We start from the raw sequence: 26,854 nt of genomic DNA, 5'->3' as shown, positions 1-26,854 counted from the left end.
GAACAATTACTGAAAGCCAAAGTTCCTCCTCAGGTGGGAGGATCTCCTGCAATCCCTCAAAATACACTATGTTAAAAACTGAGTTAATTTGAAATATCTTTTCATAAAGCCTTCATTATATAAACCACTGCATCCCTACATGGTGCTTTTAGGGTATACAGCACACATTAATCAGACAGAATAGTGCTGGACATGTTTGGGTTTATACTTTTGTTGTGGTTGCTTTTTGACTTTTTTAATTTTTAAGCATCCTGGAAGCAACACTTGGTGTTTATTTTAACTCATCTGCCCATGACTGCTTTCTGTCACAAGTAAGGTTTATAGCTGGTTTTGATCACTGCTTTGGTTTAGTAAAAACAAGTAACTAAGAAGAACATTCGCTCGCAGGAGCGCCTTGAGCAATCAGTGATGGGAACTGAGCCTTAAAAAGACTGATCAACACAGGAGGATATGACACCATTCCTTGGACTATTTTAGAGGAACAGAGAGACTAAATTTTGTGGGCACTTAGGGAAATAATGCTGCTCCATGTAAGCCACAAGAACTGAAAATGACATCGCAGTGATTCAATTATAATTCAACTACACAAACCAAAGTTCTCATGAATTCACCACATCACCAGGAGCTCTCTCTGGTGTGGAAATGGAGAATTAGCTAAGCAACAATGCAAAGTACAGAGAAGGACGTAAGAAAGCAAAAAAGCAAACAGCCACCTCTTAGAGGGAGTTTTGGATAATAGCATTCAAGAAAGTTAAAAAAAAAAAACCCACCTGGAACTTCAGGTATTTTTCCCTAGCAGAGACATCAACCCTTTTTAAGATGCAATCATTCTGTCAAATTAAGATTTCCCTGACTCATTTAGAAAAAAAAGCAGGGGGAGGAGAGACCAGCTTCACTGGTCTTTCACATATTTTTCACAGTGAGAAAGATAAGCTGCAATCCTTTTGATTTTATTTTTTATATTTAATTTATGATAGGCTCACTACATGGGGCTGCTTAGGACTTGGGCCTTTGCAGAACCATGTCATAATCAAGTAAGTAAAACAGTAAAGTCCACATACATCATGTGGAAAAATATTTCAAACTAAACTTCAATGGGTAATTTCAGTAAGAATTAGCAAGGTATTTAACTCAGTGCATCTGTGAAAATCCTAAACACTGGATGAGCAGATATAAATTTAAAAGGCAGGAAACTCAGATGAGAAACATTTGAGGTCAATATATCTGCTGGTAACATCTCTATGGACATAAACTATGTTCATAAATATTTGTTACACAGCTTACACGCCTTTCATTTCTTTTTTAAAAACAATTTTGTCTTAAATTATGGTAATAGAGACAACTGGACTGAGATCACTGAAGAGTCACATTTTTGTCACTGTTGCTGTGTGGACAACAGCAATGTTGAAACTACCAAGGGAGGGTGCCAGCTCTGGCATTTTTAGCAATGCCTTGCTGTAGAGCCATTTCATTCCCCAGTTTATAGCAGATTCCAGTGACCAGTAACACCTCACTTGGCCTGAAATCAAACTTGCCTGCTTTTGCCTTTGTGAGGTATCAAATCCAGTTTCTTTCCTTCATTTAATTTAATGATCAGACCAGAGAGATCTGTTTCGGTTGTTCTTGCCATAAGAAAAACAAAGGAAAACAGAATTCTTTATTTTTTAAAATAGAAATAACAATGAAATCTAATGGCCTCATTGAAATCAATACAGTCAAACTGACAGAGAGCAGGTTTAGATTGGAGGGTGGTGAGGCCCTGGCACAGGCTGCCCAGAGAAGCTGTGGCTGCTCCATCCTTGGAAGTATTCGAGGAAAGTTTGGATGGGATTTGGAGCAACCTGGGAGAGTGGAAGGTGTCCGTACCCATGGCAGGTGATGGGACAGGGTGAGCTTAAGGTCTCTTCCAACCCAAAGCAGTCTGTGATACTTTTGTGAGGCTATAAACACCACTCTTCCATCTACATTAGCAGAAAATCTTTGGAAAAAGCACAGAGAACACTGCTAATGAATGCCTGTCCCAGAGAAGCATGGAAACATCTCCACAGCTGGGCTCCTGGTTAACCACCTCACAAAAATGTTCTTCCGTAGGTGGTAAATGCAGAGTCAGAACTGAGGCTGCCAAAGGCACCGGGTTCAGGGTAACTTTCAGAAATCTGTCATTACTCACTTTTCCCTCAACAAGGAGTTACACATCTGTGTGTTTCACATCAGGTCAGCCAGCTGCCAAGCACTGCAATAAGCAAGCTGCTAATGCAAGTCATACAAAGCAGTTGTGCCTTAAGACACACCATCCAGCTCACTTTCTGCTTACTCTGCAAAGACTTACAGCTTAATACAAAAGGTAAATTGTTTTACCAGGATCTTTTAAGAATCCAGCACTAGACAAGAAGATAATTCTTCAGTTTCACACATCTCAAGGCATGTTGAACACTTGGTCAGGTGCTTTAGTTGTAGTTTAAAATACAGATACGCAAAGCTAGAACTAACCAGGTTTAAAGGAAACAAAAACTAGAAGAATATAATCAGATGGCACCTTGATTAAAAAAAGGCCAATATATTTAATAAATTTCTGAAACACAGCAGCTGGGTCCCATCAGTGACCCAGGCTGCTGTCCTGCATGTTGATTACTTGCATTTGTGCCCAAAGAAAAGATCTCAGTACAACAGATGAAAAATTTCATTAAAAATCTAATCTGTTCCTAAAAGTCTACTTTTATGTATGGAAATATATCCTTTAGAAGTTTCATTATTGTGTCTTTTTACCTTTTTCACAGTAATAGACTCTGATCCTGCAAAAAAGGGTGACTTCTGCTCTGTGTTCCAGTAAATTCTATTATAAAACGTGTCACTGTTAAAGGTAATCCACTGGTGAGTATTTATCTTGCTGTGAGTTAGCCACTTTCCACAAAGGAAAGGCAATATTGAATCTAAAAGTGAAAAATCAAAGAGTTATTTAAAAAAGAAACCTCTCCAACAGACTAATTATTACTGATATCCTTACATGGGTGACAGAATTATCTTCCTTTTCTCATTTCTTAGGTTTACAGACTGTCCAGCTCTTCAGGATATAAGGTATGGCTGTACTCCCTGCCTTCCCATCCCTTTTCTTCTCTGCTAGCCAGTTGTGACAGAGAAAAGAGGCTGCCAATAGTTTTAAATTGCTGCGCACTGTAACAGAAATGTTACAGCTGATTGAGAGACAAGCCCTACATCAGAGTGCCACTACAGAAGAAAATAAAAAACTGAGCACAGTTAAGTAAGAACACAAAGAGCATCAGCAATATGCTGCCTCTTGCCCAGACAGTATTTGAGGGGACTTAGAGAGGAAACAGGGACAGAAATTGGGCAGCGAAGGAGGAGACAGTTCAATGTGAAGGTGAAATTTGGTTGCTTTTGTGTAGGGCTGAGGTGGTAGAAGATTTACAGAAGGTAAAGGCAGTGTTTAGATTTACAGAACTCTAAGACGAGCTTTGCCAGTTCTGCTGCTCCCAAAATTTAGTTTTAATATTTACAGCTAATGATAATTAAAAGAGGGAATCTGGTATCACTACTGCATCAGCAACTCTGAAGGTAGAGTTTCTAAGCAAGAGCTTCCAGCTGTGTAGTTCCATCTTCTATTAATACTTGTACCACTGCAGTGAGATGGATCCAGGAAGTGAATTGTCCAAAAGGAGGAGTGGGAATGAAAACTTCGAGTGATTTAGCTGGCTGAGATGTTTTTAACTGGTCTAGCTCCTTAGTTTGGGTCACCATGTAGATACAAGTACCATGTGGTACGGCAGAAACCTGCGAGTGAAAAACCATCCCATTTGGCCTAAATCAGCATGAAACACACCATTTGCAAAAATCCAAGGATATTAAACCAGCCCAAATGTTTCCATTTACTTACTTCTGACATTTCATGCACCAGCAGGAGGGGAATGCTGATGGTGGTGATGTCGTGTGTGCAGCAGACCTTGAGGATGTTCCTGAGCCCCATGATGGCCGGGTCCCGGGCGGTCACGTTCACAGACCGGACGTCATCCACACACAGGTGAAAGGCAACATGGATTTCTGAGAGGTTTGAGTGCCGTGTGATGTAGAACTCTCCTGCACAATAAGGCAAACCAGGAAGGCAAGAAATCATGGTAGTGATCTGTACTGAAATCCAATTGTTTGGAAGTGTAAGAAAGATAAAAGGCAAATACAAGTATACACCAGAGATGAGGACATACACAGGAGATCTAAAATCTCTTGGACTGTCACTGTTTTACATCCATCCCACACTCTCTCCCTTGCTTTGATGAGTTCCACTGGCACCATGGCCACATGGTGTAATAAACCATAACAGTGCCAGTACAGGATATGATCTCTATATAGCACAAAACAGAAAAACAAACCCAGAGGAGGTGCAACACTCAAAATACACAATGCAAGCACAGAATTGCAGACAGATGTGGGAGGCGGAAAGGTCAAAAAAGGATGGGTTCAAATAAAGGATGCAGAGCCTGTGGAAAAAGATAGTGGGTTATGTAACAACTGAGATATGAGACCGGAACACAAAGGGATCAGTGGCCATTAGAATTTAAAATAATTCAGAGTAGTGGGAAGGTGAGTTACAGAGTTGTTTGAAAAAAGGAACAAAGACATCTTGTTGGGGGCATTTTCAGACTTAGTATTCATTTATCAAAGGTGAGAGGCAGTGAAATCCAGGTCTCTCCATTGCTCCTTTACACTGGAGATCTAAAGTCTACAGTACAGTCACGGGAAAAGCAGGTGTGCAATGCTCCCACTGTTTCAGCCAAGAAATAAACATCTTCCTTCAAACCTATTACCACTGGCCACTGAAGTGAAGATTATTTCTTTGAACTGGAACAGCTGCAGAATGGGTCTGTACTCCTTCTGGATGACTGCTAAGGAAACAGGAATACCCAGCCACCTACAAGTAGTAACACAGGACACTGCTACAAGACACCTGGATTCATCTGCTCCAAGCTGATTTATAATCCACTCCCACTAAAAATATTTAAGACAGTCATCAAATTTTAATAAGACCTCACTCAACCACGGGTTGTATGGACTTAACTCCTCCCCCCTCCAAATGCATATTCATCTTCAAATTCAACAGCAGCTTTCTTTACCAAACATCACAATATACACAGAAGATGCTTCCCCGAGAGAGGATTTCTGAAAGTTAAAAAATCCACTCAAAATTGCTTTTCAGTACCACAGCAGTGATATACATATAGCCATTTTCAAAAACAAAATTAGCTGCTAGTATTGAAGTCTCACCTTCCCCCCAAGATGTTCAGAGTTTTTTTTTTCCCATCCTCAAATTCCAAAAGGAAATTTTAGGCAAAGAGAAGTGATTTGCTCCACACCATGTGATGCAGTGGCAAAGCTGGGAATAGAAACCAGATGTCCTGACACCCAGTTCTCTGCCTCAGCCACAGGAACATCCTTCTCCTCTGATTGAGGTCAGGTTGGGTTCAGTTTATAATTTATGTTCTGACTTTAGAGCTAAAAATGTGGACACATAAAACACAATTTGCTTCAGGAAGAGGGGGTCAATGCCACACAACTCACCCGGTAAAATGTTTGACTGGTTTCGTTCAATATTCTTTAGTTTATCTTCATTCCCACTGATTCTGTTTTCTATATATGAACATATGGAACAAATATTAATAATATCCTCTATTAATTACCCTCAGGCATGAAAAGGTTCGCGTACAGATATCTAGCTTGAATTTTGACCATGAAGTTAGCATAAAGTCCCCAAAATGCAAGGGGGATGGGTAGAAGAACTTTTGCTGTCTTCAATAAACCCCAAACTGAATCCAACTTCAAATCCCTGCCTGTCTTACTTACCATCCCATGATATTTCTTCATTTGGACAAAAGCAAACAATATTATCAGACATTACATGAAACTTTGGAAATTGACCCCACAACCACATAGCATCTTGCTATTACTTTCAATAATGTAAGAAATTCAAACAAAATTGTTCCTAAGATTGACATAAATCAGCAGGATAAAACCAGCTTTCACTATTTCCCTTGAGACGGAGCAATACACAGGTTCTCAAGGGAAGTTTTGTGTGTACTCATATTTGTTCACATTCCTGATGCATTTAAATCACATAAGTAGCTCTTTGGTGGGAAAACAAAAGTTATGATGTACAACTGCACTGCCTAAACACCATGTGGTCAGAGCATTTCCCAGCCATTTGCAATCACAAATATAAGGAAAACGATTCCCAAAGCTTTGGTCAGGACAAGAAAGCTAAATACAGATTTAGTTAATTGATATGGTTTTCAGCATTCACTTTAAAGGAAGGGGGAGAAGTAGTAAACTCTTTTTTCTGCAGTTTTTGAAGATTTAAATGTAAATGGCAATAAAAAGGTAAAGACAGATAAAGTTTGTGCTGCTACAGGCAGATTAGGAAAGCAGAATGGCCTGATGTACTTGCCATGCTGTTAAAATGTGAGTTTTATATGTTGATTCATTTTAAAGGAACAGCAAAGACACCACCCAAACATCACATTCTCTGTGAGTTTCACACAGTTTCCTGATGAACCCAAACATTCCATTTTACACATGAAAAAAATGCAGAAAAGTGGCATCAATTCTGCCCTGCCCACAAACATCTCACTGACCACTGTTCTATTTCAAGGAAGGTAATTTTGGTTGTCACTGACCGTGGTGTCTTTTTGTCTTGCTGCTACGCTGTGCTCTGGCCTTAAGTACAACTTTCTGGACAATTTCAAGTTGTTCTTGGATTCCAGGAAAATGGAAATCTGTGCATTCTTGGCAAACAGTTGCGAAATCTAGGAAAAAAATAAGATTGAAATGCATGTCCTGAGGTTGTGCTCAGTAACCTTATGTAATTCTACTCTACCGATCAAGTAAATCCAGCTATAAAGGCAAATTCTCCAAAAGCAGATAAAGCCCTACTGAACTCCACTTCCAAAATTTATTGAGGGTTATATTTGACAGATTGTGACATGGTTCCATACTTTCCCCCTCTACTGTGGCTGCAGGATCTAGTTGGTGGCTACAAGATGCAATTTTGTGTTTAATGGCAATATTTAAATTTCTGTTTTCTCTCATTGCCTAAAATTTAGCATAAAACCAGATACTCTCCTTTTGTTATTCATTTAAACAGTTAAAGAAAGTAGCGGCAAAATAAGTACAAGATAATACTGTTACAATTAAACTACCTGGAAACCATCAACAGCAATCAACAAATGCAACTGTAGTTTTTCCTGGTACACTTCCCTGTCCTTCTTGCTACAAGCCTGATGTCAGCTTTTCAGGAAATATCAAGCACCACTGTGCATTTTTTTTTTAGGTCTACAAGAATAATGGCAAGTGATAGTCAAAAAAAGACATTCCAAGCATATTTGTCACAGCATATGCCACAGCTGAGAGAGCTGTGATACAGAGTACCACCATACAGTGTCCAAAGGCTTTAAGCATCAGCCCATACAGAGTAACACAAGAAGGCTTCAAGCGTCCACCCTTCTTGTTCTTTAGCCCAACCTTTTGTACCCCTCATGGTTCACACATTGCACCTGTGTGCCCTCTGTACCCTTTGGCGATTGGTCAGTGCACCTGGGCACTCCATGTCTCCTTACCTTCAATACAGGTCAACTGTCCTGCACAGCTGCAGCCCATTGCAGATGAGGCTCAGCTACGGCCCCATTCCCAATTACCACAAACTGTGTGCCTGCAAGTATTTTAGTGTTAAACTTCAAGGCACAAGTGGGAGAGTCAAACAGGAATAAACAGAAGTTTCTCTGGTTAACCTTGATAGAAAACAGCATCATAGTGCCCACTTACTCAAAAGACATGCACTTCAAATTGCTATTAATCAACCTTTCCAGGAGTAGGGAAGTCATATTCCTATTGTTCATTTTTAATGGCATTCACACTATCAAAACAACATGTTATTTTTATATATTTACCTATCACTTTAAAATCTGGGCATATTTCTTTCATTTCTGCAAACAGATTTCAGTGTGATAATCTGCTATTAAAGAGGTAGGAATTCCTATAATAAATTTGTCTAGATCAGTATTGAAGGGTCCTCTTCAATATTGTTTGTTACTCAGACACAAAATGTAGGAGAGAGATGAGAGATAGCAGCACAACACTATCCCCCATCCTCATCTCTTTTTGCATTTGTTACCCTTTTGCCATAACATATGCAAAACATGAGTGGCCTCCACTGAATTTTAATTTAAAGAGTATTTTTCTGTGAGAAACGACAGCCAGATTTTATTCTAATTTATTATTTTATTCATTTTTCCTGACATGATACCTCCCATTAGAACGCTCACCTCTCTTGATTCCGCTGTATGAGCTGATCCTGTTATCCACCAGTAACACCAGGCCACATAAGGAAGTTGAGTAGAGGGACATTGCAGTCTGAAGCCTGTGCAGCTTCACCCCACTGCGGTGATTGCGCTTGTGTTTGCAGAAATCCAACATATCAGCTCTCAGCAGCCTCAGGTTGTGCATGGTCTTCAGCTGAGCTCCTGCACAGAGCACACATGGCTTAATCCCAGTGGAAGTCTAACTTAGTGCAATATGCCAAACTCAAATTGAAATGCAAGGGCACAAAGTGCTTCCCTAAAAATCTGGAAGGGAGCTGTAACGAGTAACACCCAGAGGAAGCTCTCAGCCGTACATTCAGTTTTACAGACAATTCACAAAGTAGCAATAAAAACGCAGTGTTTTCACAAAGTGAGACTTGTCCATGCCTGAAATAAGCCTTATTCCCACTGCAGAATCACAGAATTATTAAGCTTGGAAAATACTTCCAAAATCAAGTGCAACCTGTGCCAAATCCCCACCTTGTCACCAGCCCAGGGCACGAGTGCCACATCGAGGCATTCCTTGGACACCCCTAGGGATGGGGACTCCAAACCTCTCTGGGCAGACTCTTCCAACCCTTCCTGAGGAATACTGCAGGGCTAGGGATGAAATACTGATGGTGTGGTGGTGTATCCTTCCCCACCCTCCCCAGAACCACTCCACAAGTTCAAACTCCTGCTAGGCCTTAACATTTGTGCAATGAGCTGGGTGCTGAGGCATCTCCTAGCCATCCCAGGAACTGCTGCATAGCTGAAATGGGAGCTGCATGGAAGCGAAGGGATCATCAGTCAGTCCCTGACAGCCTGGAAACATCCCCTACCTGATCCATGGCCCAAGGGGCACAGCATCATTGCTGTTGGAGTTTTGGAAACTCCAGCAATTCAACACAAAGATGAACGTTTTCCAAATGACTCAAGGCAATCATCTTAGGACCCTAAGGACAGTGGTCCTAAGGGATATCCTTGGAGCTTTCTTGCAGCACCAGCTGCACCAGCATCTCCTTCTGCTTTCAGAGCTTGCTAGTTCCCAAGTTTGTGATACTGGGAGGATTGTTGCTGCCCATCTCTGCCTAAATAATTTTAGATTTTGTTATAATCCAATTTTCCTCTCTGTGTTTTATCTATATAGTAATAGAGTGAACCTTGCCTTCGAACTTTTTCACTCTTTTGCGTATTTGTATCAAACCTTCTCTAGCTGATGCCTTTGTTGTGACCTAAACCATCCTGCACAACACAACATGGTGAAAACAGCTCAAGAAGACTCTACTACACAAACAAAAGTACAAATTCCAAGTATTTCTTCTGCTGTCTACTGATCACAAGAAGTGACTTTTGTAAGCACATTTTTCTACCAAATGTAAGAAAAGTCAAAGTATCATTTTTAGGCAATATGCTTTGCTTTTGGTGTGCTTTTTCACATGAGTCACACAACCAAAATGGATGAAAATTTGCTTCTAGAATATTTTCCATTAATATTTCCACTTATTTCAGACATTGCTCAATACAGTTTATGCTGTTCTCTTACACATGTAAAGGAAAAAAAACCAAAACAACTCCAAACTATGGATTACACACACTGAGAGTTAAATAGTGTAAATAATACATGCCTTGGATACATTATTTATTACCAGCTGTTATTAGGTTTACTCCACTTACCTAAATGAATAGTAAAGCTCTCTTCTAACAGCCTTTGCTCTTCATAGATTCTCCCATTTCCTTCCACAGATTCCCTCAGCTGGCTGGGCTGAACTTTAATTTCATCACTAAAATAATAAGAAAATTACCAAAAAGTTAATCCTAATTTTTATTCAAGACCAACAACTTTGGGAAAGCTATCCCAAGTTTTTTCAGCTGGACTGTGAAAATCAGGATACCAAACCTATGATCATGAGTGCCACTCAGGAGGTTTCAGGTTTGCCTTCCTGGCAGCAGGAAGAGGAGACTTCACTGTTAGATTTACATTGCTTGCCCCATTTGTAAAACATTCCAAGACTAAGAAATAAAAATAAGTCACAATACCTAGCTATAACATAGTAAGAATGCAGGAATAAAAGGAAAATAAAAAGAACTCTCTTCAACATATTTACAGCAGCCAAAACCTAATTGAGGAAGTTATTAAATAAAGCATTTTTTTTTCTTCCCACACAAAACAGGAGATTAAAAACCACCTTATCAATTGTCCCACAATGTTCATGCTACCAGGAAACATTTCAGGTATGAGTTTTAATATTTTCCCTAAATTCAACTGTCTGGTAGTGATACAACAAATATTGTTCCTAATACATGAAAGAACAGCATCCAATTTGTTTCTGCATTAGTGAGACGTTTCTGTTTTCAAAGTGCCTCACCTCCAAAAATCTCTTATAAGCTTGCAAGCAATTCTACCAATTTCAACTGCCAAGCAGCAATGTACTAGTGATAAAGAATAAGGATCCCACCCAATTTACAAATTCTAAATTCCCTGGCATTTCCTCAAACAGAGGAAAGCTTCTCATTCAACTCTCTCCACAAGTGTTCACACTAAAAAATTCCATTTTTTAGCTGTCCAGTGACAGACACATAGAAAGAAAAAAGAGGTTTATTAAGTTAAACCATTGTTACCATTTTTTAAAGTACCATTATTCTCCAGAACATGCTTACGTGGTACCAGGAAGCTTTGTGAAACAGTGTTAAAGACAGACATAGGAGAGAAAGGCAAAATAGGAGGAAATTCCACTCATGTCAAGCTTTACTTTAGTGCATTCTAACACTTTCTGGTACAGAGAGGTTGTAACATCACACAATGAATAAACTCATAAAATTGTACGTATTTCTTTGTGATGGTCTATTCACCTTTGATATGCTTTGACTCTCCTAGGCAAATTATTTATAGATACGATAACATAATAAATAAGACTATAGTATCCTCTTTAGAAGATCATGTAAACGCAAATCCTTTGAACTATTTCAGCTGAAATTAAGCATCACAGAGGAATTAAATACCTGACTGAGCTGTTGTTGGGATTCTTTAGGTCCTGATGAAGCTTTATCACCCACTCCTGATATTCCTGCTTCTGGATAGCAGTAGTCTGCTTTAATTCATTGGTCCATTTGTTCTCCAAATCCTGACAGAAGAGCAGTGATAATTTGAGTGGTGTGGGTGTTCTTTTTAACATGATTATGTGCAGTACACATTTTAGTTACCTGCTGAGACTCAAAATGCTGAGCTGCTAAGGAATTCACATCCTGGTCAGTCAGCGACTTCCCAAGCTCCTGCATCACCTTATCCATTTCAGCTCCTTGCCTAAAAGAGAAGCAAAGACAGATTTCAGAAGACTAGCAGCAGAACACCCTTTGCTGTGATACAACAACAGATTTGGTTGTTTGTTACTGACAGAATAAACAGTCACAGATTTAGCAATGAAAATCCACAACACAAACTGACATTAAGGGTCAGGGACACAAGTCAGTCCCTGTGTAAGCAGAACATCACCTACCCTCACTTGGGACAGTCTCAGCTACCACCAACATAGGGATGTGATAAATTCCAGCAGAGTCAATACACAGCTACGTTACACCTGAGCTCTACCAGTAATACTGCTCTTTCTTTTGTATGCATACTTGAGAAGAGGCAATAGCAGCAAAAAGATCTGCTAACACCTTACTGGCAACGTTGACCCCCAAACTAGAAATATATACAACTTGGTCCAAAAGAAACCATAGCACGAACTGATTATGCACTGTCTAATGTCAGCTTAAACACACACAGCTCAAGAGGAATATTGCTACTCAGAACGCTAAACCAAACCTACTGAAATTACTCCGGCACAAAAAGAAAAATCCACACTCATTGTGTTCCCTCTTGTGGATAAAGGAGCCACCTGCAGCTATGCAAGCTTATGGCAGAACTCTGGGCTCAAACTTATCCCAGCATATGCTACAGTCAAGACAGTCATGACTGTGCCATGATACACAGAGCATCACCGTACAACTTCAAAAAGGTTCACCCGCACAGAGAAACGTCACACCAGAGGGCTGCAAGCATCTACTCATCTTGTCCTTCAGCCCAACCTTTTATACCCCTCACCTTACATGCATTGCACCTGGGTGTCCCTTTGGTGACTGGTCAGTGCACCTGGGCACTCCATGTCTCATTACCTTCAATACTGTTCATCTGCTTTTCACAGCTGTAACCCATTGGGGATGAGGCTCCACAGCCCCACTCCCAATTACACAAAGTGTGTGCCTACACAAACTCAACGCTTTCTGGAAATCAAAACTTATATTCTCCTCAGTCACTGAAAATAACAGAAGGCCACCAAAGTAATATAAGGTAGCTGACCCTAATGATATCATAGAATGATGGAATGGTTTGGGCTGGAAAGGACATGAATGTTCATTTCATTCCCACCCTTGCCATCAGCAGGAACACCTTCCACCTGACCAGGCTGGTAAGAGCCCCATCCAACTTGTCCTTGGACACCTCTAGGGATGAGGCAGCCACAGCTTCTCTGGGCAACCAGTGCCAGGACCTCACCATACCGTGAGTAAAGAATTCTTTTCCTAATATCCAATCTAAATTTTCACTCTTTCAGTTTGAAGCCATTCCCTCTTGCTCTAAATACTCTTGTGCCAGCCAAGTGTTGTCTGATTTTGGGTTTACACAGACAAATACACATTGTCCTGTGAGTTTACACACCCAGTGGCATGTACCCCTATTTAATAAGATAAAGGAAAACCTAAATAAAAAAAAGTAATACCTCTCACGTAGTTTTTTCAGTTCCACGTCCCTTTCACTTATTAATTCTGAAATGCTAACAAAATAATTGTGTTCCAGGTTTAACAGCATTTCAGAAGCTGGAGAATGGATCAGATCATGATAAACATCTGCAAAATCTTCATCCCAGCTGGTTTCTTCAGGTTTGGCATGTTCTAATGTTGTCTAAAGAAAATGTAAGAGATTTTAAAGGATAAGATACCTCTTAGGACATATAAATATCCCTCATAATGGTGGGGTAAAACCATGGGGGCCCACAAACAGCCTGTGCCATACATAAATTATCTTCCCTAATTTAAGCTTCCTGCATTCTACTTTAGCTTTCAATTTTCTCCTCTCCCATTCCTTCTCTTTCAAAGCAACTAAAGCCAGAATCATTAAGGCTTGGACTACAGTAAGGAATTACCAATTTTCACACAACACCAGCTTGGAAAGAACAGCAATATCCACAATAATATTTGCACCTGATGAATTTTAGATAAGGCCCAGAACACCAGCTGTACAAATAAAAATGCTTTGCTAGTGAGGATAACTAACCGCTGATGTCACTAAGAATTCCATCAACAACACTGATTTAAGAAAGGCTATTTTTATTGAACAAAGAACGGCCCAAGAATACCAGTTTTGCAAACCTTTTATGGAATTTTCAATTTTTCTATATTTCGTGAGAAGAAAATTCAATTCCTACAAACTTTTCTTCAAATGCTGCAGGTTTGTCATTCATTTTTTCTTTTCAGTAGGATCCTCCAGTTCTTTTGCACTCCACTATTTTTAAGATCCCATGTGAAACTGGAGACATTATTCCAACTAAAGCCTCATCCTTCCTAATTAATATGAAATAGTAATATGAACCCAAACAATGAACTGAAAAGTCTCTCTCAACCATGAACTTTCTCCTTCTAGCCTTAATTGCTGTTACTGAGATTTAGGATAAGAGTGTCACTTCATTACCTCCTGCTTTAATTCTAAGCCACTATAAACCTTATATGCCTATGTTTTGTTTGAGTATCAACTGTTGAATGAACAAACCTCCATTTGCATCTCAATTTTCTATCTTTCTACCCAATTAAATTTAAGAAAAACCTGACTAAATACTTGTAGGATGAAGACTTCTTTCTCCAGCCTTATTCTTACCTCTTTATATGCTTTAGCCCAAGTATCTACCAGCTGGTTGATGTCTACTTTTCCTGATTTCACTGCTTCCAGAGCCATTTCAGCTTCTCTGTCATAATCTTTTATGGTTTCCTCTTCTACAAATTTACTAAGAGATTGCTTCAGGTCTGTTATAACAAGAAGAAAATGGTCCATCAACAGAACACATCAACAATCACCCACGAAACCTGTAAGTAAGGTTTTTCATCTGAAAACCTTTCCTTGCTATCACTTGCTAGCACTGACAGTAATTTTCTCTGATGTTTTGCTGTTTAAAAAACCAATTTTGTAAACACTCTTCCAGTAAAACACTGTTCTTTTGGTTTCTTAGAGCAAGGTGTAAGATACTTGTGGACAAGGATACGCGAGATTAATTTAAGAAATCAGTTCATACCATTTTCTATAAAGCATGGCAGGTTGTGCAGAACCATCAGACGTCCATGTAAATGACTGATATTCTCTTGCACAGGGAATTTGAGAGGCACGGTAATCACCAAATGTTCATTTCCGGCACTGAATTTGTACACATAGTCTCTCTCTCTAGTTAAAGTCTTTCCTTTATTAGGCTTCATCCTCTTGAGTTTGTTTCCTGCAACAGAAATGAAAGTAACAAGAATTACATTTTTGTAAACTCAGAAGTAAAAAATGGTAATGAAAAGCCATGGCTTTGCTAATGATTAACAGCCAAAAATACTTAACCCCCCAAATTTTCATAGATACTCAGTTTTGACTTCCAACACATGCATCTGGAACCAAAGCGTAAGAACCAGTTTCCAAAATATCAAATGCTTCTAAAATTTATTTGAGTGTGTCAATATATAAATTTGGGTAATTGCTCTTAAAAATTACAGCGTAAATCTCCTGACTTAAAAGCAGAGGCAGGGCAGATGGGAATCCTGATAAACAGAAAATTAACCAAAACACCCTGACTTCTGGGCATGGATGCCTCAAAAGCTGAAATTCTGCAGAGTGCACACAGATTTTATTTCCTCCTTTCTGCAGGTGCAAGGCCTGGGGAGTGGGGGAGCAGATGTTTGCAACGATTTTTAGAAAGAGCTGATTCTGTCTTTCTGTAACCTGCGTTAAAAATAAGCCAAAAGAGATGCAAGGGGTAGAGTGAAAATACAGGCTGGGATAACCGTGCTGGTATTTTTACCCTCCACAGGGCTCCTCTGCTCATTCACATCCGTCTGTTTTGAACACCACCTACAAGGCTGGACACATAGATTCAGCCGAACCCTCCCCAGTGCTAAAAACCACACCCTGAGGGAAACACGGGTTTAGGGTTTGGTGGAGGTTTTTTTGGGTTTGGTGTTTTTTTTTGGTTTTTTTTTGGTTTTGTGGTTTGGTTTGGGTTTTTGTTTTTTTTTTTTTTTGGGGGGGCGGATTTTTCTGTGAACAAACATGTTAGACACAGACGAAACAAGTCAGTTTCAAAAACATCTCAGGACAACCAACGCGAGGCGGTGTCACGGCCTCTCTGGGAGTGGGATTCAAAGGGGAATCCTGGGAAACACAAAGCCGACCACGCTCTTTCTGCTGCTCCCGACGCAGCGAGGAGGTGGGGAGGAAGCTGACAGAGAGGGAGCGGGGGACGAAAGAGGACCTGAAATCGCAGGCTCAGCGCCGGCAGGATATGGCCTGTGGGAGTCCATCCGCCCCCTCCCCGCCGTGGGGAGCTCCCGGTATTCGCATGCCCTCCGCTGGAAGCGGCAGCGCCCGCGGGCACCGGGAGCCTCCCGGCCGTGCCAGCCCGTCCCGACGCGGCTCACCTGGCTCCGGGCGGGCAGCCGCGGGTTAACCGGGCCGCGGGGAAGGGGGAGCCGGCATGTTCCGCCTACCCGCTCTCGTCATCGCAGCTGCGCGTTCGGAGCGGAACTTTCGGCGCTGCGCCTCTGGCGAAGGCGCCAAGCGGCGCCCGCGGCGGCGGGGATGGCGCGGCCGGTCAGGAGGTGCGTGTGCCGGGGCCGAGGGACTCGCCCGATCTCCTCGGGGCCTCGGGGGGATTCCAGGGTGGCCCCTTTCCCTTCCAGCGGAGCGGTCGTGATCAGTGACACAGGGCCGTGTTGGAGGCCTGGCATTAGTGGTGTCCCGCAGGGTTCTGTCGTGGAATGCTTTGGGTTGGAAGGAACCTTGAAAACCATCCGGTTCCAACGCCCTGCCATGGGCAGAGACAGCCTCCACTATTCTATGTTGCTCCTACCCTCATCCAGCTTGGCCTTGGATACTTCCAGGGATGGAGCACCCACAGCTTCTCTGGGCAACCTGTGCCAGGGTCTCTCACCAGCCCTCATAGGAACGACTTTTTTCCTCATATCCAATCTAAATCTTCTCTCTATCAGTGTAAAGCCATTCCCCCTTGTCCTGTCACTCCAGGCCCTTGTCAAGAGTCTCCCTCCGTCTTTCCTGTGGGTTCCCTTCAGGCACTGGAAGGCCACAATGAGGTCACCCCAAAGCCTCCTCTTCTCCAGGCTGAGGGAATTGAATACTTCCAATTCCCTCAGCCTTTCCTCCCAGCAGAGCTGCTTCATCCCTCTGATCCCCTCGGTGTCCCTGCTCTGGCCTGGCTCCAGCAGCTCCCTGTTCTTCCTGTGCTGGCCTCGGGGCTGGATGCAGCCCTGCAGGTGGGGTAATACTGGGCTCAGTATTGTTTAAATTGCTCATCTATGATTTGGAAAAAGGGTTTGATGTCCCCTCAGCAGTTCACAGATGACAGAAAGCTGGGAGGAGTGGCTGATAGCCCAGAGTGCTGTGTAGCCCTTCAGAGGGACCTGGAAAGGTTGCAGGGATGGGCAGAGAAGTGTCTAAAATTCAACAAAGGCAAGTGCAATATTCTGCACCTGAAGAGAAATAGCCCCATGCACCAGCACAGGTTGGGGCTTACCTGCTGGCCAGCAGCTCTGCTGAGAAGGACCTGGGGGTCCTGGTGGACAACAGGCTGTCCATGAGCCAGCAGTGCCCTGGGGGACAAGAAGGCAAATGGTGTCCTGGGGTGCACTGGGAAGAGCATTGCCAGCAGGTCAGGGAATGATCCTGCCCCTCTGCCCAGCCCTGCAAGGCACATCTGCAGTGCTGTGTCCAGTCCTGGGCTCCTAGCACAGGAGGGACATGGAGCTCCTGGAGCAGGGCCAGTGGAGGATGCAGAGATGATTTAGGGCCTGGAGCATCTCTGGCAAGGAAAGGCTGAGGGAGCTGGGGCTGTCCAGCCTCCAGAGGAGCCCCAGCTGAGAGGGGCCCTCAGCCCTGGGTGTCCCTGTCTGCAGGAAGGGCTCTGAGCAGGGCCCAGGCTCTGCTCCAGGGGCCCAGCAATGGCACCAGAGGAACGGGCAGGGACTGATCCCAGCAGGTTCCACCTGGGCAGGAGGCAGAACTTCTGTCCTGGGCAGTGACTGAGAACTGAACAGATTGTCCAGAGAAGGTGTGGAGTCTTTTAAAAAAATCTACAAGTTATTTATAATAAGGCATTGTGTACAGTTGCACTGGTTGTAGATTTATCTCTGCTCTCTGTGTGCCAGGGACTCAAGAAACAGCTGGAGCTTTGTCGGGGGAGGGTTAGGGTGGATATCAGGAAAATGTTCTTTGCCCAGAGGGTGGTGGAGCACTGGAACGGGGAATGGTCACGGCCCCAAGGCTGCCAGAGCTCCAGGAGTGTTGGGACAGTGCTCTCAGGGAGGAACTGTTGGGTGTTGGAGTGTCCTGAGCTGGACTGGATAATCCTTGTGAATCCCTTCCAACTCATGGATAATCCATGATTTGGAGATTCTGTCCACCTGAACATGTATTGCTATTTTATCCCTTGTAAAACATGATCTTCCCAAAAGTGTTACCAAATCAAGATGTTCAGTCAGAAAGGATTGATAGCATATGTGTATATATATAATTTTTTTTTTCCACAGAAACAAGAAAGTTGTTGATTATTCTCAGTTTGGGGATTTGGAAGATGATGGTAAGTGGGGTGTTCTTGTACATCAAGAATTTTAAATCATTGCCTTTCACATAAAAGCACTTGTAAAAGAAGGTCTGTTGAATTTTCATTTTAAATACATTTAAGGATAGTGCAGTTATAGTTGTTGTGTTCTTTTAAAGTAGGATTCGTTTCCAGAAAACATAATCTTGATATATTTTCAGTGTGCAATGAAAATGATGAAATTTTAGGAATATAGGAAAACTCAAGAGAGCTTGTTGCTGTTTTCTAACAGATGAAGACTTTGCACCTTCAAGCAAAAAATCTAGAACACAGCTCAAGGAATCAAAGAAGGAGAAAAAAACAAAGTCAAAAAAGCCCAAAGAAGTGACTCCATCACAGACACAGACACTTAGTAAGAGGTAAGAAACGTTGTGGTCAACTCTGTGTAAAACTGGATTTCAATAAGAATGCTTTGGTTTTGTTTCTTTTCCCCTAGAGTTTTAAGCAGCTGAGAACAATCAAGTAATACATGACTGTAATAAAGACTTTGAGCTGTATTAATGCACTTTCAAATGACTCTAAAACTTCTGAGTTTCTTAGGGACTCCTAAACCAGAGAAACATAAAAGCAAGTTTGATTTCTTCGGAAAGAACATATTTAAAGGAAGATACAAAGTCAGTGTCAATGAAAAAGAGAAATATAATTTTTATTAGTTGAGTTGTGTTTAAATATTACATTTTGGTGTGGCATTTCAAGCAAAGGCAATCACCTTTTTTTCTGCAGTAATGCCAGTTAATAGTTCATATATTTATGTATATGTATATATATGCACACATGTAGTTTTACAATTATAATGCTTTAAAGTATAGAGTGCTTTAAAAGTTAGTGTGTTTGTCTAAATAATTTCAAAATGTAACATTTGTAACAAAATGTGCTATAAATATGTATTGAAATATTAATCTCTTCACAAGTACCTAAATTTTAAAGAGTTTGCTGAGCCAGAAATAGTTCTATAACACTCATGTAATTGTTTTATTATTGAACATGTTGTCATTTTTTCCTAGGTTATCCTTGGACGAGAAACTTTATAAAAGAGATTTGGAAGTTGCCTTAGCCTTATCTGTCAAAGAAAAATCTGCAGATCCTCAAGAAGTGCAAAATTCAGAAAAACAAGGTTACTTTACAGTTCCATGCAACAGTCTTTATTTATATGCAGTGAATTTGACCATGGGATTTTATTTTACCCTGAAACAGATTGAAAATTATATTTTATTTCAAGATGTCTTGACAGGAGAGAGTTTCTAGGTATTGCCTGATTTCTTATGTTCTTGGGTTTTTTTTTTCTGTGAGAGAAGTAACTCTTCTATAAGATTTTCCAAATATATACTTGGATTAGACACAGATAAAAACTTCAGCTATTTTAATTTCTTGCTATTTTTACTTTTTATAATGTGTTTTTTATAATGTATTTTTACTTTCTATAATGTGCTTTTATAGAGTATTTTTAATCTTTTTCCTGGATCTTAAAACAGGTAAGAATATTGAATTAGAAAATACACAGAGGAGACCCCCTTTTTCCAACTGCAGTGTAGACAGTGAACTTTTAGGTAAGTTGTTCTCGCGCTCTTCTGACAAAAAATATTTAAATACCTTTACTCTTTTTTGTTTCCATTGGTTTCTTTTTTTTTTTTTTTTGTTATGTGGAAAAAAGGGTCTTTATCTTAAATAAAGGTTGAAGGATGTGTAGATTCTTTCATTAAAAATTTGGCCCCAGTCTTAAAATGAGCAAACCTGTGGATTGGTGAATTTTTGGTCTTCGTTTTGTTCGCCTGATTACAGTTAAATGCTGATAAATTTGACAGTGAAAAAACAGAATGAGAAGCACATGAAAACAGACATCAGTGATATGTTTCTGAACAGTATGACTTCATATCACAAAAATTAATTCTGGGCGTTCAAATACCAATGTATTGTAGAGGAAGAAAATAGATTTACTGTGAATTTGAGCTGATTTAATCACTTTCTGTTTTGTAGGTCTCAATCAGGTTATGGATGATGAGGCACCTGAGGGTGATGGGAAGCAAAGGACAGCAGCAACCAAAGGTCCAGCACATCACAAGTCACTGGTGGTTGACAGTGATGACAGAGCCCATGATCCTGATTCTGAGCGAGGGTCTGTACCCAGTAAGTTCTTCTCTACCAAAACCCCCTCCTTAGATTTGCTTTGGATGTGATGCCTTACGTTTAGTTTGGATTTTTAGTGAAATTCGTGCTGCTTTGACTGCATTTTCCCTTACTCTCCCCTTACTGAAGCATTATCCCCTCATACTCATGACATCTCATTTGCACTCTGACACTAAATTTACTCACTGGAGCTTATTCACTCCCAGACCAGCAAAATGTCACTGCTTTTCTGCATTTGTATGTCAGGATTCCTTCTGCCCTCCTTACAGGAAAGTTTAAAGACATTAAAGATCCTCTGTTCATTGTTGCATTGTTTTCTGGGGTTTGTGTCAAAACAGTGACTCTGGAGTAGTGTCAGGTGTTGGAGCTTTCACTGTTGGCTTTGTTTAAGCTTATTTTAAAAAGTAAGTAAGCCTTCCTTCTTTCCTTCCTGTGAGTGTCATCTTTTGGAAGAGCAAGCTGCATCCATGTCTCTGTCATTCCCTAACAGGCAAGGTGTCTATGTAAATACTTACTGCTTCAAGATGGGACAGTCTAGTACCATCCTCATTATTTCTGATGTCCAGTGGTCCATCATCTTAAATGATGATTTCTCTGCTAAAGAGCATCTTTCTAAAGTAATTATTTTCCATCCCAGTTTCACCTATAGTTTCTCCTTCCCGGATAATGGAACACAACTCTGAGCCAAGGCAGAAGGTGATGTCCAGTCCCTTGGAAGCAGCTGGGAGGCCTCTACATGCATCAAGTCCTGTCACAGACAAAAAGCCTAAATGGACACCACCAGGTATGGGTGAGGCTGCAGCTGTAGACACATACATGAGTTGACTTAAGCTTTTAGCAATCTTTCCTAAAAGCAAACAGAAACTATTCCAGGAAAATGCCTGTCCTTTATATATGTTTTACAGGGATTTTCTTTGGACAGATTTAAAACAAAAAAGAGAGAAGGGAAGAATAGCTATATCTATATTTCATTTGAAGCATTATCCTTAGCTGCTTTATCTGCATGGGGCTTACAAAATGTTTTCCAAACTGTGGATCAGACCTTAATCAAAAGATCCTTTCCATGTCAATTTATCTCTTATTTAGAGCTTTCTTTATTTCTGGTATGTGCTAAATTATTATCTGCTCTAAACAAAGAATATTTTAAAAATGCTGGAGTATTTTAGCTGCTCTAATAAAGCAAATGCTTAAAAGCTTTATTTTCTCGAGGTGTTTGAGCATGCTGCTGCTGACTCCTGATTCTTTGATTTTTCTTCATATTTGCTCTTCTTTTCTGTATGTGGTTCTGTTTGGCTCCTTTCTCTCAAGTCCATGTTTCCCCATTGGAGTTGTGTACAGTATTTCTCTGTGGAGTGCCTGAAAATGCCCAGGACACTGGGAACAGTTGCCCAGTGTTGCTGCAGTGTGTGGCTGGGTAATTAACCTGTGCACCATTCCTGCTGCACTGGCTCCCAGAGGGAGGAATTCCTGGTGAGTGATTTCCATGTGCCTCTGTGATTTGGACCTTTTTGCACTCTCTTCAGAAGGCTTCTTTTATCCTGCTAGGAAAACTATTAGAAGACAACAGTCATATGATCCTTTTCCCCCCTTTAAACTTCTAATACCTTTTTGTTTTAAAATCATCTCTAGCTCCGTCAGGAAGCAGTAATGCTTCTGTGAAATGTGTTCCTGTTAAGTCACCTACTCACTGCCTAAGACTTGGCCTCTCCAGACTGGCAAGAGTCAAACCTCTCCATCCCAGTGCTACCACAAGTTAAATGGTCAGTGACAAAGTGCCACACAGAGGAAAAGACTGTGCAAAGGGTTTTGCTGATAAACAGAGGGTGGGCAGCATCCTGGAATCATCCATTTTGGAGGACTCTTATTATGGATGTGTCTGATGTTAGGATGAGTTTTTATTCTGCAAATTGCTAGGCATTTTTTAAGTGCTACTGAATACTAATGTTGTTTAATCAAAATGACATCTGGCCATCAGCTTTTTGATGTATTATATTCAGAGATGTTGGTTTGTGATAATTTTAATTCTTTAATACCTAAAGTCTTGGCATTAACATAGTCTGAACAGCACTACAGCAGTATGATAGGGAAATGTTTTTTAGAATGTTATATTTTTTGAAAAAAAAAAAAAGCTAAAATAAAATACTTTATAATGTCTAACTGTATTCCTTGAATGTATTAATTTTGAAGGTCACTTTAAATGTTGGTTGCAGTCTGGCAGGTATTTTTGCCTGTGTATGCTCTTACTGGAAGTCAGCAGCATTAGTCAGGCTCAGACAATGAGGAATTGCCTTGGAGCTCTGGGGGCTTCATTGAGGATCATGATACCATGCTAAGGTAGGGGTTTTGTAAAGCAGTGAAGTGATTGCTATTGATTAATGAAACTGAGCTTTTACTAATCCACAGCATCAGTAGTTTTCTATCTAAGCCTATTGATTACAGTGAATGGCAGCAGATCCATTTCTCCATGTATTAGTTGTGTCTAAGGGTATTGCAGTAACAAAGGAATACAATAGAATCATGGAATGGCTGGGGTTGGAAGGCACTTTAAAGATCATCCAGCCCCAAACCCCACCATAGGCAGGGGCACCTTCCACTATCACTGGTTCCTCAGAGCCCCATCCAGCCTGGCATTGGACACTTCCAGGGATGGGGCAGCCACAGCTTCTCTGGGCAACCTGTGCCAGAGCCTGACCACCCTCACAGGGAGCAATTTTTTCCTAATACCCAATCTAAACCCACCCTGTGTCAGTGCGAAGCCATTGCCCCTTGTCCTGTCACTCCAGGCCCTTGTCAAGGGTCTCTCTCCATCTTTCCTGTGGGCTCTCTTCAGGCACCGGAAGGCCACAATGAAGTCACCCCAAAGTCATCTCTTCTCAAGGCTGAACACTCCCAATTCCCTCAGCCTTTCCTCTCAGCAGAGCTGCTCCATCCCTCTGGTCCCCTTGGTGTCCCTGCTCTGGCCTGGCTCCAGCAGCTCCCAGTCCTTCCTGTGCTGGCCCCAGGGCTGGATGCAGCCCTGCAGGGGGCACTCAGCAGAACAGGCAGAGGGGCAGAATCCCTCCTGCCCTGCTGCCCTGGGGCTCTGGGTACAGCCCAGCACAAGGGGGTTCTGGGTTAGGGCAGGGCCAGCTCTCACCCCCAGCACCCCCAAGTCCTTCTGCCAGGGCTGCTCCCTCTGCTCATCTCCAGCCTGGATCGATCCCAGGTACAGCACCAGCACTTGGTCCTGTTAAACCCCATGAGATTCCCATGGGCCACTTCTGCGGTGTCCAGGTACCTCTGGACGTCTCATCCTTCAGGTGTAATCCATGCCTTTGCAAAGCCTTCTCTTAATGGTTTCACTCATTCCTTGCAGATTGGTTGTCTGTTTTCTCCTGATGCATTGTCAATCAGGTTATCATAAGGCAAAGATCACTGTTCCAGCTTTCATTATTTCTGAAAAAAACAGAATTTAGTTTTTGATTCAGAACCTTTTAAGAGTGTTACTGTTACCTTCTGTAATCCAAAAGATCCAAAACCTTAATTTCCCAGGTCTATATTGGTTATTCTCAGATATTCTGTTAATATGAAAATCTGTATCTTTAATGTGGCTAAATAATAAAGATGTATCTTAATGCTTATTTAGAGACATAGGATTTAATAAGGGAAACAAATCTTTTCCCATTATTTCAACTGCCCAAATGCCATTTCCTGAGATCAGTTGCATCAGGAATTCCATAAACTGCTATTTAATTTTTAGTAGAGGAGTTGGGTGTAATTTGCTCTGAGCAGATAAATTTATTCTGCCTTTCATGTCAGATCACTTTCATTGTCCCAACTTTCGTTAACCCAACAGACTCGAAGCGTATCAGTGCAAACCACAAAGATGAAAACAGGATGTTACCACTTCTGGTGACCCTCTGAACAAAACCCTGCTCTTTGCATTTAAAACACTTCGTCCTGCTGCTTACAAAGAATTTCTGTTCTGTCTCCACTCAGGTGTGACATTGTTCTCTTGAGAAGAAGCCAAAAAGCTGTGATGAAAAAAACCCCTTTTTTGGGTCGAGGCTGTTTCTGCTGTGCTGAATCTGTCTTCACACCCCCAATATTTATAACACTTGTGTACATTTAAATGAAGACTTGGACCATGAGTTTTTCCTGTATATTTGGGATACTAAAAAGCTGAAATTTCTTTTTATTGCATTTTGTATTTCCCCCATTATTTGTTTTTTTTTTTTTTAATTGTTATTGAATGTAACTCAAAATTTAAAGGTTAGTTTTTTCTAGCCTCAGCTGAATAAGAGCATGGAAAGACTTAACTGGCCTCGACTGTAAAAGAATCTACATGGTCCTTAGTGTATTAAAGCTCTGTTTAATGCTCAGACATCTCAATTCCTTCACCAAATTCTTTTTCATACTGACAGCCCTTGGGAACATTTACAATACTCCAATGTACAAAGAAATCATGAGAAATAGAACTGATTGAAACCCAGATGATATTTATCTGCTTGATGACAGACCATCTTGTAGAGCAGATTCTCTTTCTGTTTGCCTTCTTGAACAGGTGAGAGATTTGTTACACTTTTTTTTTTTTTTTACTTCCAGTAAATCTGTGTAAGTCTTGCTTTCATTTTATTATCTTTGCAGGATTCATTAAGCTGAAGATTCCAAAGAGTTATAATCAGGACGTTCTTTCAGAAATACATTGTCAACCCCATCCCAGCATAAAGGTTAGTAGATAGGTGTATATTTTTTAGGATGTTAAGTCTGTAGCTATGTAGGAAGTGAACATTAGAGGGCATAATAACATCAAATTGTCATTCCAGTGCAGTGGAGCTATGTGGCTATCATGTGTATTTGCAGAGTGTTTGCATGTCAAAGGGTCAGATGACAAGCGTGAGCATAGTATCAAGAACAGAAAAACAAAAAGGAATTTAATAAGCCTTAACTAACTTTTGTCAAGTATTATCAAGAACACAGCCTCACTCTAATACATTTTCACAGATCAGTGACTTATAATGTTAGTAGGTATTTCTTGCATTATTTAATTCAGTTATAAGCTTTAACATACAGAAGTTAGAAGTTCTTCTCCAGATATTTGCTATAATTTTTCTTGAGCATAAGTTAGCCCCTTCCTGGGTAAAAGTCAAGTTGATACACTTTGTGAGTGGGGTTCACAGCTGCTTCTGAGTCTCTGTCATGATTTCATAAGGAACAGTAAGTCAAAAATGTAAGAATGGGCAAATCTTACTCAGCCCTGCAAGGCACATCTGCAGTGCTGTGTCCAGTCCTGAGCTCCCCAGCACAGGAGGGACATGGAGCTCCTGGAGCAGGGCCAGTGGAGGATGCAGAGATGATTTAGGGCCTGGAGCATCTCTGGCAGGGAAAGGCTGAGGGAGCTGGGGCTGTCCAGCCTCCAGAGGAGCCCCAGCTGAGAGGGGCTCTCAGCCCTGGGTGTCCCTGTCTGCAGGGAGGGCTCTGAGCAGGGTCCAGGCTCTGCTCCAGGGGCCCAGCAGTGGCACCAGAGGAACAGGCAGGGACTGATCCCAGCAGGCTCCACCTGGGCAGGAGGCAGAACTTCTGTCCTGGGCAGTGACCGAGCACTGAACAGATTGTCCAGAGAGGGTGTGGAGTCTCCTCACTGAGGATATTCCAGAACCATCTGGAGGCAATCCTGTGCCCTGTGCTCTGGGACGGTCCTGCAGAACAGGGAGGTGGGACAAGATGATGTACTGGTCCCTTCCAGCCTTATGCTTTATTTCTGTGATTCCTTGGTCTTCCTCAAGATATCTAAGTCAGGAAAAAAGATGCATTCAGGACAACAAAGTTAGGAGAGCTGCATAGATGCCAGAAGATAGAGGCATAAATGGAACTCCCCAGGAACTTCGAATGCTATGGTGCTTCCCTGAATTGAAAATACACAGCAATTAGCCAGTTTTCAGGAAGAATTTCTTCACGGAAAGGGTGATTGTGTCGGAACCCAGGACATCCCTCTGGGTGCCCTGGATGGCTTGTGCCCCTGGTAGGGGCTTGGAGATCCTGGCAGAGGCTCAGAGACCCTGGCAGGAAGCCAAAGACACTTGGGATTTTGATCTTAACCCATGGAGCAAATTACCAACTTTGTATGAAGAATTAGAAGTCACAAGAGTTTAAGTGGCATAATAGTAGTTGTCACAGGGTGGAAAGTAGAATTTTGGAAGTTTTCGAACAGGGGTTTGGAGTCCCAAGATGGAGGAATTTGGGTGTTCCCTGTCCTTCTTCCTTCTTCTTTCTAGCCTCCATCTTCTTGGTCATGGTGGCACATTTAGATTGGTCTAGAGTAGAAGTAGACAGTCTAACATAGGTGATAGGTATTGGGAAATAGCTGTAAATAAAGTCCACATAGTTTTCAGTATAAAGAGATAGCACCGCTTCAGGGCAGTGCAGTGTGCCCTTGACAGACCTGCAGATCAGACCTCTGCAGGTGTGAGAGAAAATATTTTAGATAACAGATAATAAACAACCTTGTGAATCAGA

General features: G+C 41.5%; 2 protein-coding genes and 1 long non-coding RNA gene across 15 annotated transcripts in view; 2 read left to right on the top strand and 1 right to left on the bottom strand.

The window, feature by feature from the left end:
- Positions 1 to 16,153, bottom strand: part of FERRY3 (FERRY endosomal RAB5 effector complex subunit 3) — a 20,096-nt gene extending 3,943 nt beyond the window's left edge. Inside the window, exons 1-13 of one of the 8 annotated variants that reach the window (XM_064420800.1) lie at positions 15,875 to 16,000; positions 14,663 to 14,857; positions 14,251 to 14,396; positions 13,100 to 13,281; positions 11,544 to 11,643; positions 11,343 to 11,464; positions 10,017 to 10,123; positions 8,325 to 8,522; positions 6,681 to 6,809; positions 5,569 to 5,637; positions 3,893 to 4,092; positions 3,634 to 3,789; positions 2,542 to 2,930 (exon numbers count right to left, since the gene is read on the bottom strand). In XM_064420800.1, the coding sequence (XP_064276870.1) occupies positions 2,895 to 2,930; positions 3,634 to 3,789; positions 3,893 to 4,092; positions 5,569 to 5,637; positions 6,681 to 6,809; positions 8,325 to 8,522; positions 10,017 to 10,123; positions 11,343 to 11,464; positions 11,544 to 11,643; positions 13,100 to 13,281; positions 14,251 to 14,396; positions 14,663 to 14,857; positions 15,875 to 15,923 (1,689 nt within the window). In that variant the 5' untranslated portion in view covers positions 15,924 to 16,000 and the 3' untranslated portion in view covers positions 2,542 to 2,894. Of the gene's footprint in view, positions 1 to 2,541; positions 3,790 to 3,892; positions 4,093 to 5,568; positions 5,638 to 6,680; positions 6,810 to 8,324; positions 8,523 to 10,016; positions 10,124 to 11,342; positions 11,465 to 11,543; positions 11,644 to 11,836; positions 12,127 to 12,151; positions 12,405 to 13,099; positions 13,282 to 14,250; positions 14,397 to 14,662; positions 14,858 to 15,874; positions 16,001 to 16,040 lie in introns of those variants that run through there. The other 7 variants (XM_064420799.1, XM_064420801.1, XM_064420798.1 and 4 more) reach the window with 7 other exon arrangements.
- Positions 12,497 to 15,572, top strand: LOC135300854 (uncharacterized). The gene is made up of 5 exons (XR_010362619.1): positions 12,497 to 12,672; positions 12,763 to 12,882; positions 13,177 to 13,259; positions 14,395 to 14,458; positions 15,434 to 15,572. It is a non-coding gene; the product is annotated as an uncharacterized LOC135300854 (long non-coding RNA).
- On the top strand, positions 16,064 to 26,854 carry RAD51AP1 (RAD51 associated protein 1). Of its 6 annotated transcripts, none has more exons than XR_010362616.1 (11): positions 16,064 to 16,220; positions 18,165 to 18,214; positions 18,468 to 18,594; positions 19,240 to 19,349; positions 19,708 to 19,782; positions 20,210 to 20,359; positions 20,997 to 21,143; positions 21,989 to 22,119; positions 22,570 to 22,693; positions 24,763 to 24,902; positions 24,986 to 26,854. XR_010362616.1 is itself a non-coding variant. In XM_064420806.1 (8 exons), exons 1-8 carry the CDS (start codon positions 16,201 to 16,203, stop codon positions 22,114 to 22,116), a joined length of 807 nt encoding a protein of 268 aa, XP_064276876.1. In that variant the 5' UTR covers positions 16,066 to 16,200; the 3' UTR covers positions 22,117 to 22,516. The 6 variants fall into 6 exon arrangements, 1 of the variants encoding a protein (XP_064276876.1); XR_010362614.1 differs by having other exon boundaries at positions 24,338 to 24,902; XR_010362615.1 differs by having other exon boundaries at positions 22,547 to 22,693; positions 24,338 to 24,902.

The sequence above is a fragment of the Passer domesticus genome, chromosome 5 (assembly GCF_036417665.1).
Source record: "Passer domesticus isolate bPasDom1 chromosome 5, bPasDom1.hap1, whole genome shotgun sequence".
Classification (NCBI taxonomy): Eukaryota; Metazoa; Chordata; class Aves; order Passeriformes; family Passeridae; genus Passer; species Passer domesticus.
This window is presented reverse-complemented; position numbering and strand designations above follow the sequence as displayed.

Coding starts and splice junctions, on each gene's coding strand:
- RAD51AP1 (XM_064420806.1), top strand. CDS start 16,201: ATGGCGCGGCCGGTCAGGAG. Junction 16,221..18,164: donor ATGGCGCGGCCGGTCAGGAG/GTGCGTGTGCCG, acceptor TTTTTTCCACAG/AAACAAGAAAGTTGTTGATT. Junction 20,360..20,996: donor TGAGCGAGGGTCTGTACCCA/GTAAGTTCTTCT, acceptor TTTCCATCCCAG/TTTCACCTATAGTTTCTCCT.